At 37.7% G+C, this 22,194-nt stretch overlaps 1 protein-coding gene across 7 annotated transcripts in view; it reads left to right on the top strand.

Moving 5' to 3' along the window:
- Positions 1–21,205, top strand: part of RBMS1 (RNA binding motif single stranded interacting protein 1) — a 144,525-nt gene extending 123,320 nt beyond the window's left edge. For 5 of the 7 annotated variants that reach the window (XM_054829750.1, XM_054829753.1, XM_054829756.1 and 2 more), the window contains exons 6-14: positions 1,214–1,293; positions 10,020–10,135; positions 11,017–11,066; positions 11,160–11,250; positions 14,450–14,500; positions 16,620–16,730; positions 17,344–17,424; positions 17,825–17,909; positions 20,784–21,205. In XM_054829750.1, the coding sequence (XP_054685725.1) occupies positions 1,214–1,293; positions 10,020–10,135; positions 11,017–11,066; positions 11,160–11,250; positions 14,450–14,500; positions 16,620–16,730; positions 17,344–17,424; positions 17,825–17,902 (658 nt within the window). In that variant the 3' untranslated portion in view covers positions 17,903–17,909; positions 20,784–21,205. The remainder of the gene's footprint in view (positions 1–1,213; positions 1,294–10,019; positions 10,136–11,016; positions 11,067–11,159; positions 11,251–14,449; positions 14,501–16,619; positions 16,731–17,343; positions 17,425–17,824; positions 17,910–20,783) is intronic. The other 2 variants (XM_054829751.1, XM_054829754.1) reach the window with 1 other exon arrangement.
- The last annotated feature ends 989 nt before the right edge of the window (positions 21,206–22,194 follow it).

The following is a 22,194-nucleotide window of genomic DNA, read 5'->3' as shown; positions in this document are numbered from 1 at the left end:
ATATCTAATCAGAATTTCTCCCCTTCTGCAAGGTAGGTATTAGAACATTTTTGGATAAATAGTAGTTAAAGTTAAAATTGTCGAAGAAACATGTAGACGTTAAATAAAGATTTTAATTTCTTGCCTTTGGGAGCATTTTATTAGGTTAATAAGGGGTAATACATTTTATCAAGTCTAGACTTGAGTCTGAAACGAAATTATATTGTTTGTTTCATGTGAGAAAAAAAAAAATTCTTTGATGCAGATCCAACAATCCAGAACTTCTGAAAATTCTCTAGAAGGTATTTTTAAAACCATGAAGAAAACTTCTTGTTCAGCCTGGCATTTTAATGATTTTGCTTGTTGTCTATGACTATATTTCGTTGCCCTGTGCAGAAGGGCTGTCAGAATTAAAAAGGTGCTAAGGCTCGGTAATTTTTAGTACTGCTTCTTTGCTGCTGAGGCCATTGGCCTAATTTGTGGATTTGAATCCCAGAACTTAATGAACAATTAAAAAGAAAATCTCTGTTCAGCATTATCCTAATATCATCTTGCAGACAGCTGCAAAAGATATTCTTCTTTTAAAATAAATTTTGTTATACTTGCATGTCTCGGTCATCCGTTGCAGGTTATCCAAGTTATCATTAGCCATCACAGCTATCCTGTTAGTGGCTCCTGTTTTGGAGGTAACTTGGAGACAAGTAAGAGATAGGTACATCATTTAGTTGGGATAATACATATAAGCTAAAAGCTGCAAAGGCAGTTTGGATCATGCAGTCAGGCATGTTTATATTTCAGTTTATTACTCTTAAACTGTACGGACACTTCAGAATCCTCTCAAAGGTGGCATTAACTTTTGTTGTGTGTATCACGAACACTAAGGATTCAGTTATGAATGATCATGGATCAGTCTTTCTGCTTCCTTCAAGACAGCATAGGTACTTTATACTACAGTTGTCCAGGTTATGTTCTCCCTGATTTCTAAGTAAGTAAGGGTATTGTATTTGCAGTTTGGAACTGACTTTGGTCTCAGAGTGCATAAACTGTTAACTGAGTTTAGTTTTACCTTTCTGAAGCTGTGTGTTCTTTGAAAACATCCTCTCTATTGCTCATACATGGGAAAGCAAGCTACAAAAGTGAAGCGAGAAAAAAGCAAGAAATAGGCTTAAAAAATCACAAACATGGGAGTCTGGATGAGTATGTAATTTATGTAAATTATTCTTTATTTTCTTAGGATGGAGTCAACAGAAAAATGTGAAGCAGTGATTGCTCATTTTAATGGAAAATTCATAAAGACACCAGCAGGAGTTTCTGGTATGTTGCATATATTTCTAAGAAGATGTATGAATGGGTTACTGGTTACATAGTGGAAGCCTGTTACGGTGATTGTTGTATCTGGCTTCTCATTCAGAGGCAGGCTTATTAAAATCAAACTGTGTCTTGTTGGATGACTGTAATACTTGCTCACTTGGAACACAGTATATCACTTTTCTACTGTAAACCTTTTCTAGGAATCTAGTAGTGTTCTCCTTTAGCGGATAGACAAGCAGCTAAGATGCCTTAAGCCAGCCATGCACAAATTTACATCCCACATAATCCCAGTTGAAGTCAGGAGACAAGTATGTGTTGTAAGTGTATCAAAACAGAGTTTGGCTGATTGTCCATGGACAAGTGTTTTTTTGAGAGAGGCAAAAAATGGACCATTTTTGCCATCTGTTGATGATTTTTTCAAAGTAATTTTTGAAAAAGAGATTTGATTAGAAACAAATAGATTCTGCAGCAGTGCCTTAATACCAGGCATTTTCTTTCACTGGGGAGCTGTGATTCTCAAGTCGAAGTAGGCTTTGAGATCCTTCAGGAAGATGGAAGGAGGTCAGTGAAGAATGTTACTTCTAGAAATACTGTGCAAGGCAAAATGCAGAGAAGCTACATAGCACAACTTTGTTGTCACACCAAGTTCCTCATCGGTTTGCCTGCTTTGTCAGCACTGTTTCTAAGAGACAAAACGTATATTCCATAAACACTTAAAAATGGGGAAAGGAAATTCAGAGCAGCAGAGTAAAATAGAAAGAAAAGAGGACACTAAAGAAGGAAAGAATACATGCCTGACATTCCAGGCAGCTTTTGGTAACCATTTTACTGACAATCACAAGTGGGAATTTTATAAATTACATTGTTGATGTGGTTACTGAAGCCACCTTTATCCTGCTTCTGAAATGTTCTCTGTGGCCAGACCCTGACACCGAGGAAGAGGAAAGCAGTCCCCGGCAGGCAGACAGGAATGTGGCTTGTTTAGTAAAACTACATACATCCCTCATCCCTGAAAGATTACTGCAGTTTGAGGCAGTCTGTGCTGCGGTAGGGATGGAAAGCTGCTTCAGAGCACAGGAAACCACTCCCTACACCAGCACTAATCTAACGCAGGGGTTTGACTTCCCCGCCTTGGCTTTTGCAGATCCTTTGCATTGGGATTGATTGCTGAGATTATTTAGTTAAAACTTTGTTATACGCAGGGACTGTAACATTTACTTTTCTATTTCATATATTTAGCAATCTGTGTTTTATGAGATGGAAAATCACTTTAGGGGCAAAGAGATCATGGAACAAATTTCTCTGAATGCTGACTGTGCTCTGATCCACCCTCCGTGATTAGTTTTATAGAGCTGCTATGGCTTGGACATAATTAAGAGTAAAAATATGGAGAAATCAAGAGTTCAAATTAACATAAAGAAGTTTCTATTCAATTAGAACTAGTGCAAAAACTGTAAGAGAACCTCCTATTAGTGCTTTTTAGTTTGCTTATTTTTATTTTCACTTATCCCGTTCTCAATGAATGAGCCGTCAAGCATATCATTGCCAATCATGGTCTGTCTCTGGTGGGTCGTTGCTGACGCTGGAGTTGCACCCTCGTATGATCAGGTTCAACCAGGTAGAAATAAAAAGTTGCTGCACGGAATTGTAAGAACAATTTCTGAGGTGTGGAGGAAAACATTTACCAGAGAAGTGTGATTAATTTGGGTCAAGAAATTTGCGCAGAACTGGTGATTGTCAGAAAGTAGAAACTAAAGAGGGGTCTCAAGATGTAATCCACCTCATGGACTTTAACTTCTAATGCTTACTGGGCATTTTACTAGGTTCTCTGTCTCAAACATGTAAAGAAGCACACATCTCCAGAGACTGATGTGTGTCTGCTGTCAGCTGTCCTTGTGGTTATAAAGACTGCCTACATGGGTTGCTCAGAAATAGATAACTGTCTGAAAGTCAGTTCAGTGAGATGCGTCACACCCTCCATGACGCTGAAAAATGTAACAAATAGGTAGGTGCATAAGGGAGTCCTGAGAACCTTGTTTATTAAAGACCTTCAGTTTTGTTGTATAGGGTACAGCTCCAACTCTATTTCTCCATGCTGGTGCTGTGAAGTTGTATTCCTCCTTAGAAAGGTTTTTATGGAGTTCAGATTCTTCCCAGAGTTCTCATCACGTAGCAAGCACGTGCCCAATAATGCAATCTTATTAGAGGATGCAGCTTATGCATAATAATATGCTGCAGTCTGCCAAAAAGTGGGGCAGAGTCATGGGGCAACTGTGGTCTTGGCCTGCCTGCACAGAGAAAAGTGGATGTAGTGGGAAAGCTCTTGGACAAACAAAGGTTAGGAAAATGTTTTGAAATAGATTAGCATCCTTCAGGGTTATAGAGGACTAAGTTCAAATACATGCAAAATAAAATTGTAGAACTGGAATTGTGTTTAAATTAAAACATTGTGTCCTAGAAACTTGGCTAAAATCAGCAAAGGGAGCTGGCTATAAAAACACTGTTATCAGGATGAGGAGGGTAGGAGAGACGGGCCTGTAATGAAATAGGTGTGGGAGGAAGAACATCTGTTCAACAAAAACATGCTTTCATAATGCAGCTTTGTTATTTTAACTAAGTTTGGGTTTAAATGGAAGAATGGGTTAAACACAGTTACAGAAAGCATAGGTGAAACCTCCTCTGGAGCATGAGAACAGAGGACAGAAAAAGCTCTCTGAATCTGAGAGGGCCAAGGGTAGCACAGGGCGGCCCCGGTGTCAGCTGTAGAATTGAGTGAGGGACTGGGCATTGGTGGTACTAAGCAAGCTGAACCCCCATGTAACAAGCTACTCGGGCTTTATTTCCCTGCTCCATGTTAGCTTAATGAAATACATCCAATATTTAGTGTGTCCTTGTTTGTTTTCAGTCAGGAAGAAGGAAGGTTAGCTCAGAGAGCAATTTCAAATGCACTGCAAGTTGGTATAATCCTAGAACTCCTAGGAGTGGTGTATTAGTTTCACCATTTGTTCTAGCTGGGGTTTGTACTTTTGTTATGTAAGTTATTGTAATAGTTTTTCTGGTTTATAGGCTATGACTGTCCATTTCTCTCAGACCTTTGATTTTTTTATCTCGTTCTCTTCTCAACTGTATGTTTATTACACAGTTGTTATAATCTTGAAGTAACTTTTGCCTTTAGTTCTCCTTTTCCCTTTAAAGAATTATTGTTTTCAGTCAATAATGTGATATTTAAAGCTTTTCTGTTTTCCTGTGAAACACGAACCTCTTGACGTGAATTGGAGGAAATAGAGACTAGACTAGTATGAGGAGCCAGGACACAGAAGATGAGCAGTGAGCACAGAGCAGCACACTTAGCCTCCCCCTCCCCTAAAGATGATACTTAATGTTCACTGTCTTTTTGTCTTGTGTTGGCCCCATAAAAATTATAGAAATGATCTGCTGGGCAAAATCATGAAAGGCATCTCCTCCCTATCACAGCAGCATGTAGCTGCATGATGATACATGAGAATAATTATACATATATAATTACATAAAACAGTTGTGCTGTAGCATACGTAAGGTATGTGTAAGTCTGAGTGTATTTGTCTCTCTTACATTTAAAATGAAAAATACAGAAGTTAAGTTAAAAAGTTTTGTGCCAGTTGTATAAGTTTTATGGATTATTTAACACTTCTTTTACTGCAAAATAACTTGGGTGATTTTTTTTTTTTTTTTTTTTAAAGGATGTAAGGTAGAGAGCATTTTTGCTGAACAACCTATACCATTTTTGCTTCAGGAATGGTGGGTTACGGTGATGACCCAAAAATTGTGGGTTATCCATGACCCACTCTCCTCTTCCCACTTAGGGTAAATATGTTGGTTACTCAGATTCATTGTAGGGAGGAAATTGAAGACAAGTGTGAGAGCCCTGCTCCTGCCTGTGCTTTTGACTGTAGACTTGGAAGAGGTCCACCAGGTATAGTAGACACTACTGTTTGAAACGATTGTGATCTTGGACATCTTTCTAGTGCAGGAGAGGAGTGAAAATGGAGCCTTGAAGTAGTTATCTTGTGGCAGTCTTTTTTCAAGCTTTTTCTGTTTGCTTACCTTTACAAAGTATCCAGCACTGCAGATCTCTATGTAGTAAATTAAAGCCGCTTGACCATAAACTCACATTTCTTAGTTATCTTTCACATATCCGTTAGAAATAATCCATGAACTACGGTCTGAAACCACTGCTAAAGAGTATCAAGAGGTCACAGTGCTGCGTTACTCTTGATTGTCACACTGAAGGCAGAGGAACCAAGATTTTACCCATTAGATCAAAGATTAGAAGCTTTTACTGCTCTAATTCTCATAGTTTGTAATCGCTGCTTAGTTTTGAGAAGCAACATTGGAATAGAAAAGAAAAATGCTGCTTAAAACAACTCGAAAAATGCTCCTGTGGAAAATTACTAAACCCTGTGTAAATTATTAAAGAAATGTAACCCTGAGCACTGCATTTAAGTGAAGATTAGGGTGGTGAGGAGTATATATTTCATTTTAATTTAAACATGTAAAGCTACTGATATTTGAGATCTTGGGTTGCACAACTTCTTTTTTAATTCCCACAGCTTTTTTTCAAAAGTCTTTAGCTGTACAGGCTTGCTCTATCATTAAAGTGATGTTTTAATGTTAGAATTCATTAGTCTCATCTGCTTTGTTACTAGAAAATAAGTGGTGAAAGTCACCAAAAGATGCAGTTTAACTGAAAACTGATTAAAAGAATAGTATTTTAAAAGTATTTTGTTGTATTTTTTTAATATCTGAAAGCAGGATTTTTTTAAAAGCTGATAAAATTAGCCACGTAAAGTCAAGGGTGTAAACACAAAGTCCAACATAAGAACATCAACTTTGTTCTTGCATTTATAGTATCACATGGTACATATTTCGGTAGACAGTGAACAAAAACCAAAGACTGAATTCTAATGTACACATGTGTACAACATGTGTATGACAGGTAAGTATTTACTCTCTGGACTAATACTGCATTCACATCTTTCTTCTGTAAAAACATTAGCCCTAGAGGAGGGTGATTCAGAGCAGGAGGAGAAGGTCAGCACTTTCCACAGTCAGGTTTCAAAGCACTGACCTGCTGTGAAAGCACGGGAATGCTCATGGTTACAGGTGCCCCCAGAGCAGCAGCTCAACAGACATCTACAAACCATTGGTTTTCATTCACCGTCAGTAGAGTTGGCATTTTAAACATTTTGTCTTAACTGCAGAAGCATAAGTCCACTGCAAGTCGTAGCCTTTTACATCAGCTATCTCTTAGCTGTGAGTGCAACTCTGAGCATTTATACTATGCCTCTCCGTCTTGCATATACAGACAAGTTACTGAATGATTAATCATCTCCTTCATCACTGGGCCTGCACACTTCCCAACAATTAAACAATAAAAATGACTCTCCCTTCCTTCCTGGACCACAAAAAAAGATTGCTTGACTGATCTATAGGGCTTGTTGGAGTTTTTTGTTTATATATATTATATATGTGTTGTATGTGCAGGAGAGAGTATCTCATGTACTTGTGAAAAATATGAGGAAAGGTAAGCTGAAGAAATCAATTTCAGATTAAAGGAGAGTAAAGGCTATGTTCATTCTTTGGTGGGAGGGGGATCAATAGATCATACTTGGCTCCCATGAAGGTTTATCTCCTTCTCATGACCCTCGCTCTGATGACCATCAGTCATTGTGGTCTTGAACCAAAGAACTCAGGTCACATGTATGGAAGAGCAGCCAAAAATTGCAGTTAGGCTTTCAATTGCAGCAGTCCCCACTATAAGTGTTCAGATCTTGAACTGGAATCAGGGAAAGCAAATGCTGTAGACCCTTCTCACAGCAGCTGCTGGTATTAAATAGATGGTCCGCTTCATTTTTATTTTTTTTTAACGTGAGTTGGAGCTTTCACAGCATTTGGCTTCATTTATGGACACAGTGAGGAGCAAGAGAAGCTGGAAGGTCAGAAAAACAAGGGTTCCCATGACCAGATCTGTGTCCAGTAAGATGGAGCACCAACTTCTGGCAAATGACAAATTAATGCCTTTTATTTTTTTTTTCCTTATTGTTACAGGTTTTGGATATTACATATGCAAAATCCAATACATGTGGATAATTCTTGTTCCAGTTTTTCTTCCTCTTTAAATTTGTCAGGAGAGTGTTTCCAATGCACCACAGAAGATGTTTCATCATTTAAAATTTAGGTGTTCTCAGTTACCTACTGACACAAAAATTCATATTTATTCTTAAAATAGATTTTTACAAACATCTTATTCAAACAATTGCACAGGTTTACTCTGATTTTTTTTTTAAAAAATCTTTATCTTGAGACAATGATGGGAAATGTAAGCAAAAATTACACTTTCAGAAAAGGTTTGTACAATTCCCTATGGGGATTTTTAATGAAAGCATAATGCAGCTTTAGATAAAGTATTCACTACCTGTGAGTGCTATAATACAGAATCATGGGGATAGAAACATTTAGGTATTTTCTGATGTCTTTGTAAGCCATTCTTGTGCCAGTTTCTTTTGACTTCATCCAAAAATTTATAGTGTGTATTTTGGAAGTCACACATGCTTCCCACAATACTAGATGGTTTGAAATAATTTATGAGTAGCCAGAGATACTCTACTTGGGGAAGAGCTTTTTTTCATTTAAGGCAGTTAACTTCAGCATTTGGATCTCAGCTCTCCCTTTCTGATGGATATTTTTTTTTCTCCTCACTGTGTAAAATCAGAGTAAAAATAATTTCAGACTAGAACCTGACAATTTTACCCATATTGACTAACATCTGAGATTAACTCCTCTTATTTCAACAGAACCGTATGTGGATTAAAATGATGTGTGATATGACCAAGGTTATTGGGATTTAGCTTTTATAAAGTAACAACAAATTATCCATCAGCATATTGATATAATACCTTTTTGTCTCCAATATGCTGAGACACAAGTTTCTTCTCATGATAGAAGACCCGAAAACAAAACTCAGTTTTGGGAATGCAAAAAATCCCCTCAGAAATGCAAGAATTTCAGGACAATAATCACAAGTTTCTGTCTCCTACTTTAGGTTTCTATTTCGTTGTACATTTACTTCACTGTCCATAGATCTGCAATATTTTTCCCAGCGTCGTTAGCCTAACCTTTCCCTGGTTTATTTTACGATTATAGGATTTAAATTACCATTTTCTGTAAGGTAATACATTTTAAATTAATTCAGTTGTCATGTTTAGTACTAAAGTCAGACTCTCTGATGTTAAAGTTATTTGACTGCCGAATAACAGCACACGGGTAGATGAGGTACAAGTCTGATGGATGTGTGGTCAATGTTGGAGATGAGACAGGGAACCGCATTCCAGTTCTGTCTCCCAGTCCATCCATCTTGTACAGAGCAGGCTGTCAAAAGACGTATCGTGCAGGAAGTGGGTATTTGCCCAGTAGGACCAGAGCTGTTTTAGGTATGCCATCCAAAGCCAGGGATGACTTGGCCATTAGTGCTAGTTTTGTGCCAAAGTTTTCTAAGTCAAGCTCTTTGCCAGGTTATAAGTCTCCAAGGTTTTCTATACCAATTGTCTCTTGTAAATGCAGACAGTGTGAAGAGCACATCGGCACTGGCCATGGTTATACTAATAGATTTTGTTTCACGCTACAGAACACTAAAACTTTTCTTGGGTTTTTTTTTTGTGGGTGGCCCTCCCACCCTGTGTGTTTACTCTGCATTTGGAAACTTGTATGTTTTCAGATCCAGCCGTGTCTCATGAAGGTGTTTCCAAACAGAGAATGACTGGAGGAGTGTCAGGGTAAAGCTTAGACAGCTCATGTGTCAGGAATTATTGGCAGAGAAGTGTTCACATCCAAATCATAACAGTGCTTCCACCCTGTGATTAGGGAGGGTGTGGTGTGATGTAGCAGAGCTGTGCTTCAGCCATAGGTACTCGGAAACTATTGCGGTTTAAGCTAGTAACAGGGGACGAATACTATGCAAACTTTTCTTTTTCATTGCTTGAATATTGACATTAAAAGTTGAAGTCACAGTCAGGATTATGTTATGCAAAAAAAAAAGTGTAGTGATATCATTTCATGACAGTATGCAGAAAACAAGATAAAAGAAAAATCTTGAAGAATTTCTGGTTGCATTGTGTGCTCTTTATAGAGCAGAGATAAAAAGGGAATGGACAGTTGTGGCGTTTTTTCAGTGCGAGGTGGCAGGAGATAAAGGTACCCGCTCCACCCTGCTGGTTAGAGTAAGTGGAGGAGCTGTGCCAGCTCTTCTGGCTATTCTGGATGAGCAGAGCAGTTTAAGTTTTGGGACATTACTGAAAACTCCAAGGGGTGGGGGAAATATATTAAAGGTCTTTGGCCAGATTTGTTCTCCACCCTCGTTAGCTGTACCTCCTAAGAGGCAAAACTCAGAATTCAGATGGCAGTTCTCATTCATCCCCAGACCAACAGACACGTACTCAAGATATACAGACCATGTTTCTTTCCAGCAGGTTTAGAGCAGTAGTGTAAAATCAAAGACATAAGGCATTCCAGATGCTCTGTTTGTGTGTGGCAGCTATCTTTGTGCTATGCAGAACAGTCATTGATGCTGTAGTATGCATCCATGTTATTTAACTGTCATATTGGGAATATAACTTCAAAACCATGCGTCGTTTGGAGCACTGAACACCTGTGTATGAACACGACTGCAACTAATATTCCTTCTTTCTTCTCAGTTCCTGCAGAACCTCTGTTGTGCAAGTTTGCCGATGGAGGACAGAAAAAGAGACAGAATCAGAATAAATATATACAGAATGGAAGAGCGTGGCACAGAGAAGGCGAGGTGAGACTTGTAAGTCCTCCCTTCCAGCTGTAGTGTGGGTGTACAATAATGAATACTTATGAAAATGATAGGCATTGAGACTTGTTGCCTTGGCTTTTTGGCTTATTAAAAATGTGCAAGCAACTCTTACCTGACAGTTTGCATCTCTACAAAATACCTAACTGTATTTTTCTTAAGAGGGGAAAAAGGCAAAATGCAAAACACTAAATCCTACCTCATTAAAGTCAACAATAAAATCTCCTTCGACTTGGTCAGGAATGTGCCTGAGAGATTTCTCATATTATAAAACTACCTGAAATATAACTTTATTTACATGTAGTAAATAATCCCTTGTTTTATGCAGCACTGAAATGCGCATCACTTTCATAAGATTAAAATAGTATACCAGTGCATTGCAGCATTAATTTTTTTCAGTCACAGCTTTTTTAATCTTTAATGTTCAAGATAATAGTTTCATAGGCTTACTGTGGTTAGCAAGCCTAGACGCCTCATATAAATGAGACAAGAAAATTCAAATGTGTCTTCTGAAAAACAGCACTCCCCATTCATTTTTATAGTTAATATATTGTAGGCAACACCCTAACATAATCATCTTCATGCCCTGCCTCTGAAACACACACGTGTTCTCTTAGCCATGTATTTTCATAGATTGCATTTTGTTCCTCATGCTGGGAACTTGGAAACTTGTATTCGCAGCCAATATCACTGAGTCTCTTCACTATATAATTACTTCTGTCAATTAACCTTTCTCTAACTTACAGTAATAAACTATTTCAATACAAATTCACTGTTAAAAAGAATACAGCTAAAGAAAGACTAAGAGAAATAATTTACAATCAAAATGAAATTTGTCAACTCTTTCTTTCCACTTTTTTTTTTTTTCTTCAAAGGCTGGAATGACACTCACGTATGATCCAACCACAGCTGCTTTACAAAATGGGTATGTTAAATAATGGCACACTAAGAAAAAAAATGTTTGCATTGTGAAAGATGCACAGAACTGGCATTTAATAAATATTTCTGCCTTTTCTAGATTTTATCCGTCACCCTACAGTATTACAGCAAACAGAATGATCACCCAGACTTCTATGCCATATATTCCTTCTCCGGTTTCTACATACCAGGTTTGTATTTAGAACTTAAGAGCTAAAATGGTTCATTGGAGCTTATGTTAATTTATCAATTGTTACATCTGGTTTTATGAATTCTCCAATAATGCTTCATTTTAATGGAGTGGCCTCTTCGTGCTGTACAGCATGAAAATGAAAGCCTTAAAAACTAAAAGTGTGTTTGTTTCAGGAAGCACAGCAATTTAATGAGATACGTGGTGTCTTGCAAAACAAAGTCTCTAACTTGTGCTGATGGCTAAGGTAATTGTAGCCACTTCTGCATTTCATGTATGATTTTTCATTTTCTCATGGTCAAGTTCTTTCGATGTCAATAATAGATCTTTAAAGTAATTATTCTTTATTTAAAACCTTCATGATTTAGTTAAATTCTATTTCAAAGATATTTCTCCATGCTTTTTGAACTTTTCTCCAGGCATTTTCAGTGAAAAAAGAAAAAAAAAAAAAAGCCCAATAATAATATGTTACATGGTTGTATTAAGAAGGGCACAGAAACTTGCTTCACATTAGAGAAGGAAATTTGAAAAAGAGTTTAGAGTTCAAATTACATTAGCATTCAAATTCAGTGATAATAGTTTAGAACTGTGTTTCTAACCCAAAAGTTATTCTGAACACGAAATTAAAACATTAATCATGCACACTTTTTGTTCTTAGACCCCAATCCAAAGCTTCTTGAAAAGGAATTTTGATAGGTGTCATCTTGAGTCTCCACTAAGGGACACTGACAAACAGTTCAACATGTTGAGAAATTATATGGAACAATTTTTGTACTTTGATGGTAAATCTCCTAGGAATGCTCAATTTTAGGGCATCGTATGTTTCGGTTTACAAGCAACTTGCCTTTCATGCAACTAGTATGGCAGTCTCAGATAGATGCTCTGTAATTACTACTTGAGACATGCCTATTATCCCAGTGTAAGCTAAATGATCAGCTATTTTGGCATTTTACTGTTTAACACAACATCAGTGATTCAGGTCGTACATAACCAAAACAATTAAATTTGGAAGATCCTTACCTCTATATATCAGGGGAAGGAGAAGACGCTGTTTGGTTTTTAGTGAGTGAGATGTGCTGAGTTTTCTAGCTTACTCTGGGTGAAAATGAATATAGAAGGCTATGTAGAAGGCTAACAGAGGCACTGTGTGCCATTTGGTCAGTATTCCCTTGCAGAAATTTCCATGTACTCTCCCATTCCAAGTGAGAAGAATGAGGAAGAATTGTCTAATACTAGTTTGGAGATCTAATGCCTTCTTGTGCGAGCAAAGTGTTATGTAGGAGATAAAACAGTGTATTCTGGGGTAAAGGGCAGCTGGATTAATTTTATATTAATTTTTCAGTATATTGAATCATTCTACTTTGTACAACAATATCTCAAAAATTACAGCAAGTTCTTACCCAGAAAAATATTCCAGTAGAATTAGCTGCTATTCTTTATTAAAATATAAATGATTTATCAATATAAGATTGTCAGATATTCAGAATCCAAGTAAAAGTTGGAAGTTGGCATGGAAACATACTTCTTAGGAATACAGTATTGCTTTTCTGGGCTCATTGAGATAGGCAGGCCCCAATACTGTATGTTTCTAAAAATGTTGTTACCAGTATTTCAATATACATGGCATGGCGCTTAATTTATTGTGCATGGAGCTATTAATATCATTATGCTTAAAGTGCCACGGTAATAGGAATTGAAAGTTAAAGTCAAGTATTCTGTACTGGGGAGGAAGGAGGTTCGTGGCCAGAAGAGTTTCACAATTTGAGCATTAGTCACATCTTTGTTACTGATCCCTTCTCACTGAAACCTGCAGCATTCTGTCATCCACACAACAGGACGTATCAGGAGAGCGTGATTTATTTTTTTTTTTCTTTGAGGTATGGTATAACCTGTTCCTAGGTTTATTCTTAGTAAAGATAAACAAGTTTAGTAAAGTTTTGGCTAGTGTTTGTTTCTGCAACTCGTGTATACCCAAATGACAGTACTAAGCAAGTTACTATCATGCTATGAGTAGATTAGCCAAAGCTTTAGTCAGGCTGTACCAGTATTTTTGCTATTAAGCTTTTGCCTGAGGATAGGGAGGGTTCAAGTGTTTTCCATTTTTGACCTCCTGTTTGCTCTTTCTCTGATTGAAAAAAGAAAAAAACCCCAAAACTCTAATCTGAAAATCAGTACCAAAAGGAGGGAAGAAATATTTCCATCTTGCAGAAAATACCTCACCTGGATTTTTTCAGGACTGTCTGTCTACCTGTCCTGTTCACAGGACTCTGGGAATGATGGTAAGAGCTGTTTAAGGGGCTTTAAATGTCCGGCAGCAGTGGTGAGTCAGTTCTGCGTGTGCGGTGCAGGTCAGAATCCTGCCTTATCCTACACAGCTACAGGAGGTGGGGAGGAAATGTTTCCATTCTTACCTTTAGTATTTCTTGCAGCACTCTTTTTCAAAGAGCTGTTGCAACCAGCTCTTTTTAACTCAGATGTAACCACGTAATCTATTAGTTTACCTTTTAAACTTTTTAAATTACCTTGTCATGTAAAGTTAGGCATCCTGCCTCAATTTAAGTATTTGTGTAGTCGGTGTTTTTGGAGAGCAAACATGCTAGTTGCAATAGCAGGAATGCTCATCAGAACCTTCTCCTCTTCCTGTGCTTTGGGAATAATAAACCGCAATGTCTTGGAGAAGAAGAGTTCTCATAAATCTTCTTGTTCCTGGAACAAGATTCCAGCAGAATTTCTGTTTTCTTTTTCCTTCGTGAAAATTCAATAATTTATTTTATTCCAGTCACACTAGAAGGCAAATGATGCTCTACCTACTGAGATCCCGATTACTTTTCCCCAAAGGAATTTCAAACACAGAAAGTGCCTCCTTTTTCAACACAGCAGAAATCTCTTGTGCATCTATTTGAACTCTTTCAGTGTACTTGATAACATTTCTGAGACCTGCACTAAAAACATGGTATACTGTTCTGAAAGGTGTATGTGGTATATTGTCTCCAAATCTTGTTTCTGATTTACAGGTACAATGCATACACTTTTCAGAGAAATCAGTGTTGCTCCACAGAGTGACTAATTGCATTAGAAAGTGAATATGTAAGGGAGGGGGTTTGTTAACATGATTTATTAAATTACTACTATATCTCAGTTGGAATATTCAGGAAAAGAATGACTAAAATGAAAAAAATAAAATACTAATTTTCTTCTAGGTTCAGAGTCCTTCTTGGATGCAGCCTCAACCATATATAATGCAGCACGCAGTAAGTTTATATGCTTCTCTGTTGTGTTACTGACTGTATAAACACTTTACATACTTTAAGCAACAGGAAATAGGTCAATTCCTGCCCAATTACTTCCAGAGTTCTGACAATTACATCATGATTAAGTCATGGGTCAAAATGAAAAGAGAAACAAAGATAGTAACCTGAATTGGGGCATCATTTTATTAGGAAAAAAAGAAAGTTGCCTTCAAGGTATCAAGATGATGAGGACAATTAGAGTTACCAAGTCAGCATCCTGAGGAAACTTACTTTTTTTTTTTTTTTATTTAAATGAGAAGCACTTTGCAAATACCAATGTTTTACATACTATTTACCTACCAGGAGCTGGAATTGAAGATCCAAGGTTTTAGAATGGGTCTAGAATAGTTCAGACTGGATAATTTGTGAGAGACAGATGGATGTAGTGATATAAATGACATTATGGGCACTCACTTGAGAAAACCTGCATAGCTTGTTCTGGCTTCACCGCTCATGAGTAATGCTCGTCTCCATACACTTCTGGCTGTGGCATCTGTACCAAACTGTCAGGCATTTTAATCTATACTCTCCCATGATATTTTGCTTCTTATCTATGTCATTCGTCAATTAAGTACCATTATATCTGAGAGTTATTAGGTTTCTTGAGATGAGCATTACAAATAATAACAGGCACGTTAATATATGCACTCCTGGAGTTAACAAACAAGTCTGTTTCCAGATATAGAAAGGATATTGTCTTGACTTTAATTAACCTCTCCATGCAGATTATAGAATGTAAATCTTCTTGGCAGAACATTTTCTTCTTGTGCGTGCAGAGAAGACGATACTGAACCAGAACACTCTCTCACACACTTAATTGTTGTTGTATTTGTGATTTTTGATGTTAAACACACACACACAACTGGCTTTTAACTTTTCTATCAACACAGACCTTCATAAAAAAGTGCTGGGTTTTGCGCTGTGAAAGACACAAGTTAATATGTTACAATGCTATAATGTGTATTAGTCTCACAGGTATACAAGATGGAGATTTCAAAGTTGAACATAAAGATCTAGATTCCTGAAGTTTTGGGCTGTGCAAAGACTGGTGCTGTCTTGCTCATTTGCTTTGCAGAGAAGCCTGCAGTCTACAGACAGGAAATTCTTTTAGTGTTTGATGTGCCTGTGACTCATTTCATCTACACTGATCACATGGTTGTTTTTCCAACTATACTCTGTAGGATTTTTTTTCTTCTTTTTAAGGATTAGTTATTGATTCAAAATACTGGCTGTCAGTACACTGCAATTATTTCCGTTAGTTTTGAGGCTCCATCAGTTTTAATCAACACTTCTGCAAGCATAAGTCATACAAAGTATTTGGAAATGTGTTTTTACAGAACATGATTGGAAATTTGTTGATAACCCTCCATTTCAGATAACTCTGAAAACCTTATGAGTGTGCCCTCTGTATTAGCAATCTCAAGTGTTTAAAAATTATACATATACTTTTTATGAAGTTAACAGAATGGTACAGGAGTGGTAGAAGGGTCATCAGAGTAGCTAGTGTTTAGACAAAGAATCAATCTTTTACACAGCATTGCTAAGCCACTCTTATAAAATGTGTGTGCTAATGAAACCAGCCATTAATTAGGGCAGCTTGGTCTGTTGTGTGAATGTCGCATGTGACAGGTAGAATTCCCCTAACACAAACGTTCCTCCAAAGCCTCCATTCCTAAAGATGAGGCAACCGTTTCTTCCTAAAGCCTGAAATTCCAAAGCTTCAGCTAAGTGAATCTATACCTGGTAACATGTGCAAATTTTTCTTTTAAAGGTAGCGTCCGTCTAAACTCACATTTTACAAAGTGTTTTCAGCAGGTGTCCCAAGTGCATTGTACATCAGCTGTGTGTCCAATAGGAAGTCAATGCAGTGTTTACCCCATTACCAAACTGTGCAAAACACATCTGCTCGAGTAGAATAATCAGAATGGCCCAGACCTACGTCCTGAGTCAGTGCCTGGGATTAAGGAGAGTTCTTGTGGTATATCCCCTTGAAGGACAGCCCGTACTTAGACTCTGAAATCAAAAATGTAATTAAAATCTGAGTGATGCCGCAACCATTTCTTTCTTTCTGTTTTAATAGGGTGCTGTACTGACTCCCTCCATGGACCACACCATGTCACTACAGCCTGCATCTATGATAAGCCCTCTGACACAGCAGATGAGTCATCTTTCATTAGGCAGTACTGGAACAGTATGTAGCAATTTAATACAAAATAGAACTTACACAAGTAGAAAACACTGTGTGTAGATCACAGTATGCATGTGCAGCCTGTATGTAGGAAAAATGTAATCCTTTAAGTAGTCTTTCATCCAATAAAATATTAAGAACTGTCTCCATTTTTTAATCATATTCAGCAGTTTTTATTCAGTCTCTTAGCTGATCAGAAATTGGAAATGAGTAAATAAAATAGATCAAAGCAAATGAAAGGAGATAACTCCAGAGTTGTACCGAAAAAGAAAAAACAGTTGGTTTTGCTCTTCAGGAGATCAGAGTTGCAGAAAGTAATACAAAGTGTGGAACAGATACTAAACCAGAAGAAGAGATGCAGGCTAGCTTCTAAACTGAAAGACCCTTCTTTTCTGAGCAGATAGAAAAAAAGATGATGATCAGGATTAACAGAGAAGGACAGATATCTCACTTTTCAGAAAAGCCTGTTGATTTCAGACAGAAAAGACTTTCTCTCATGTACATTGCTTTAGGGAAACAGCCAATATCTGTAAAATAGTATCATGATAGTTATTTTGAATACTCTTAAAATTACATTGGGCTTTAACTCAACTTAATGGACTCTCTGTCTTTCCAGTACATGCCAGCCACAACAGCTATGCAAGGAGCCTACATACCCCAATATACACATGTCCAGACAGCAGCGGTTCCTGTTGAGGTCGGTATATTTTGTAAAAGACCAGAGATAAGAGACATGAATGTGATACTAGATTTCCCCCACCCCCCCACCCAGCAAAACTACCATCTAAGGCCTAACATTGTAACTGTGAATGTACTGTGAATACAAAGTATATTAAAACTATAAAGTGTCGTCATTCTCAACTAATAACCAGTATTATAACAAAGACCGACATGTACTTGTAGCAGTGCAGTACTTGGAGCAGTCTTCTCTATGAGCATAGCTCAGATGACCTTTGTGTTTTGTGAAACCTGACTTCCAATAGGAACAAGACTTTAGATTTGAAGACTATTAATTGTGTGTGTTGCATGGAGATACAGATTGCAGTTGATGCTGCCTGATTTTGTGTCTCATGTCTTGTCTTCCATTTTATTTGCAGGAAGCCAGTGGTCAACAACAGGTTACAGTAGAGACGTCCAGTGACCATTCTCCATATACGTATCAGCAAAATAAGTAACTGTGAGGTAGGGGCTCATCCTGTCATGGGAAAGATGTGAATCCAAAGATATTTTGTTTCATAACTTACAGTACTCTGTATTGAATTTTTAAACTATATATATATATCATATAAATAACACTGATAGTATCTGGGGACAGGCAGTGAAGTTAATTTGAGCTTGGCCAGGGTTAGAAGCCAGGAAAGGAAGCAAAGGTTCCAGAAGTGAGTTAATGAATTACGAGTAATAGTGTATTAATAATTTATCTAGACCATAACTGGATTATGTTGTATTTTAATTTCTTCATCTTGGCAGCATGCTGTGTACAAGAATAACAATGAATTAGTGCAAAAATACTAGAATCACAATGCTAAAGGGAACTGTATTTATACGTATAATATCCTCTGGTTCTGTGGTACATGTGAGATTTGGAAGCAGCTTTGTGACTGGCTCAACGGCCACAGGCAGGGGGTGGTCTGATAGAAATCCTTGCTGACCCTTTGTCCTGAAGACTTTCCTGCTCATCCTTTATTCTAGGAAAAAGCAGTTTGGTCCAGAATTTTTAATCCACGTCTTAGCTTAGCTGTAATTCCAGAGTTGGTTTACTTTCCTACTCCAGGTTTCCTCTGGTTTTGCTTGCATGGCCTTTCTTTACTTACCAATCATTAGCTTACCCAAACTCCTTCCATGCAAAATTTCTGCTTTCTGTAGATTGCCATCCTGAAAATATTGTTTGCACTAAGCATCCCCTTCTCCATCCTCCCATGTTTTAAAATTCTGGAATTTAGCTGTTCATTAACTCATCTTTATCCCAGCTTTTTTGTAAACCAGGGAACTTGACTACATCATTTTTTTTAAATCAGATTTTGTAAGACCTCATACTGAAAAATTCTGTTCAGCTGCAATGATGTGCTCGAGGCCGGCTTAGAAGGGTTTTTCTACAGCTCTTACGGCATTTATTAGATATGCAAAAATCATAACCGGTTATGTGTAAGGAACTTCTAATTGTGTGATATTCTCTCTAAAATATATAGATCTAACAGTACACACATTTTGCCGTTACCTGTGATTTTGCAGGTCAGCTGTCACTGCTCTCATCCCCATTATTGGCATAACAACTTCTTATATGTTCAAGAATGTAAAGATAGAAACAAACCAATGGGGAAAGTTTGCACATTCAACAGATGGCACAGTCTGCATAGCACAACATATGACCTGTGTTTATTATCGTAGTCTGGCCAAACGCCGGCATCTAGAGGAAGCCCACATCCTTGATTTGCATCCAGGGCAGGGAGAAAGCAAAGCCACAGACTCTTCTTGTTACCAATCTCCTAGTGTTAAAATCATGGCTCCTGCGTGTTTCCTATGCCAAGGCTATTGGCTGGTGTTAACCGCTTTTCAAATAATTATTTCTTTTGCCTTAAGGCTTCCCCATGGGCATGTAAAACCTCCTTACCACTAGAGATCTGTGGCAGGCAGCAAAGCGTAATCCTACATGTCATCTCCCCGTCCTGCCTTTCTCTCCCAGCCTGTCAGCATCTTTCCCGTAGGCTGGGCCGGGCAGGAGGGAGCAGCCTTTAGTCTGCTGGAAGGATGAGATGTGTTGCCATTTGAGACACATTTTATAATGAAGGCTCTGTGTAGAATACCGAGCCCTGTGAGCAGCTCTGTGCGTTTGCTGTAAGCCAATCCTCCTTCTATTTTGTTCGTCAGAGAAGTACCGCTACCTGTATTTATATGCAGTGGGAGGCAGTGAAATCTGTGTCAGCTCTGGCGGTGGGCACATGGGGAAGGTTAATATTACTCAGCTGATTTCAGCCTCAGAGTATGGCATTTGGTATTTCTGTCCCTGGAACGTGTTGGTACTTGTCATTTTTCAGACAGGTGAAGGGGAGGGGATTGACAGTTATTTCTTGCCCTAAATACCGGGAACGCTGTGGTTTCTTAATTGTTGTGGCTTTGTTGCTGTTGTCAAATTGAAACTTCTTTCTAAATGCACATGCAGCACTTTTGGGAATGTCCTATTAAAAGTCAGTATCTGTATTGCCATAAATAAGATGTAAATGACAACTAGCATGTTTGCACAAGTGGATGCAGTCAATCAGAAATACACACGTCTTTCCTTTCATGGCTACATTTAATAACTTTATAGCTTCTTTTAAAAAAGTTGCTACTATGTGAAAATAGTCAAAGACCCTTGAAAAAAAAACCCCCTCTTATGATTATATATACACCTATAAATGTACAAACCTTAAAATACCAGACTTTGTCTTGCCTAGAGAAATTCAAAAATTGTCTAAACTTTTTTCATTAGCTGGGTACTTTTTTAAACCCATGTGGCAAAATAAGCCAATATAGTAAATTGAGAAGTTTTCCGTCAAATTTAGTGAGCCCCGAATTGCTGTTAAGTATTAACCATCGTGGGGGCACAGTAGCTGTCTCTGCGTTGGCTGTTACAACTTGTACAGAGTCTCCCTGAGGCTGCACCAAAAGAAAGTCGTGTTCCTTTTCCAGAGATCAAAAACCTCGGAGATGCCGCAGGAATAAGCTCACACGCCCAACCGCTTTTGGTCAATTAAAAGGAAACAGCAATAACAAAACAACCAAGAAGGAAATGGCTTTGAACGCAGTCTCACAGCTCCCCAGCGGGAACTCTGCGTGCCGAACGGGTGTTAGAGGGGGAAATACAGTCCAGGCTGGATCCTGGCAGAGAGCCTTGTCCTGGGGAGGGCTGAGCACCTCTAGTGCTGCCTCTCTTACTCCTCACGTGTGTACCCAGATGCACTTAGTCTTCTCACAGCCGTCTAAAACAGGAAATGATTTAGGTTTAAGGACAGCTACATTAGAAAAACCCCACGCAATTGTAACTCTGCTCTAGCTCTGACCTTTTCTGTGTTGCAGATGTCCAGTGTTGACCTGGCCTGGAGAAGGGTGCAAAGGCTGAAACAATCATGGATTTTACTGATCAATTGTGCTTTAGGAATTATTGATAGTTTTGCACAGGTTCTTGAAAATGTTATTTATAATGAAATCAACTAAAACTATTTTTGCTATAAGTTCTATAAGGTGCATAAGAAAAACCTTAAATTCATCTAGTAGCTGTTCCCATGAACAGGTTTATTTTAGTAAAAAAAAAAATTTTTATCAAGTGTTATGACGCAAAAAAAAAAAATTCAAATTTCTGGGTATGCACAGATGACCACGAAGACTTATTCACGTGCATGACAGAATTTGTGTTTTGGTTTATTTTTATTTTGTTTCTTTTTTTTTTTTTTAATTGTATGAAATGGATTTTCTGAAGTTTAAAATAGTAAAACATCTAAGACGATGTTCTGTGCTTGCAGTGTGTGAGTGTTGCTTTAGTGCAGTGTTGCAGTTATAGTGTCTGGTCTTTTAGCTTTCTGTTTTTCTTTTAATGTAGTGTGAAGTGTCTTATCCTTTTCTATAAATTCCAATTTGCCTTAAATCTTTCAATGCTGTAGCTGTTTCAGTAAGTAGTCCAAACTAATGGTGTAGAATGCTTTGACCAAATGAGCTGGTCTATTATGCCTTGTAAAACAGCAGCATAGGGCTTTTAAAGGTAGTCAATAAAAATTGCTGAAAATTTGGCTTTTTTAATGTGTAGTAAGTGTTTTTAATGATTTTTTCACATAATATGTAAGGTAGTGAAATGCAAGAGGGGCAAAAAAATGTTTTGTGTGAAACACATTTTCTGACTGGGGAAATTTTAATAGGATAAATTGTTTGTAAGGCCATATGCCAATAGTTCCCTCTGGTAGTTTGAATGATTTAGGAACTCTGCTGTATGATGCAATGTAAAATTTTTTTTTTTTTTTTGCCTTTTTTTCAGAAACTAACTTGATGTTCTAGTTTTAGCATAGGTAGGGTAGGGAGTTTGGGGTGGGGATATCACCGAATGTTTTTGTCCTTCCTTTATACTAATGATAGTGCTTTAGGATGAGGATTGTGCTGAGACTTAGCAAACCGAAAAATTGCTATTACAGCAAAATGGCAAAAGCTAAAGGACTCGTTTTCAAACATACGCTGAGATGTAAGTGGAAGCATAATTGATTGGGTACTAGCTCTCTATAGTAGGTAAATAAAAAGACTTGGCACTTTTAAAAGGTAACTTTACCAAAGAACAAAGAGCCAGTAACCAATAATTCTGATTTGTCTCAGCATTACGTCTTCTGTACTCTTTATTTTTGCCGGACCAGTTTGCGGTTAGGAGAATGTGCCTTTTTTGTACATTTGCATTTAGGTTTTATAATTTTAATTGATGTATGGACACAAAAGCATGAAGGAAGACTTG

The sequence above is a fragment of the Grus americana genome, chromosome 6 (assembly GCF_028858705.1).
Source record: "Grus americana isolate bGruAme1 chromosome 6, bGruAme1.mat, whole genome shotgun sequence".
Lineage (NCBI taxonomy): Eukaryota > Metazoa > Chordata > Aves > Gruiformes > Gruidae > Grus > Grus americana.
This window is presented reverse-complemented; position numbering and strand designations above follow the sequence as displayed.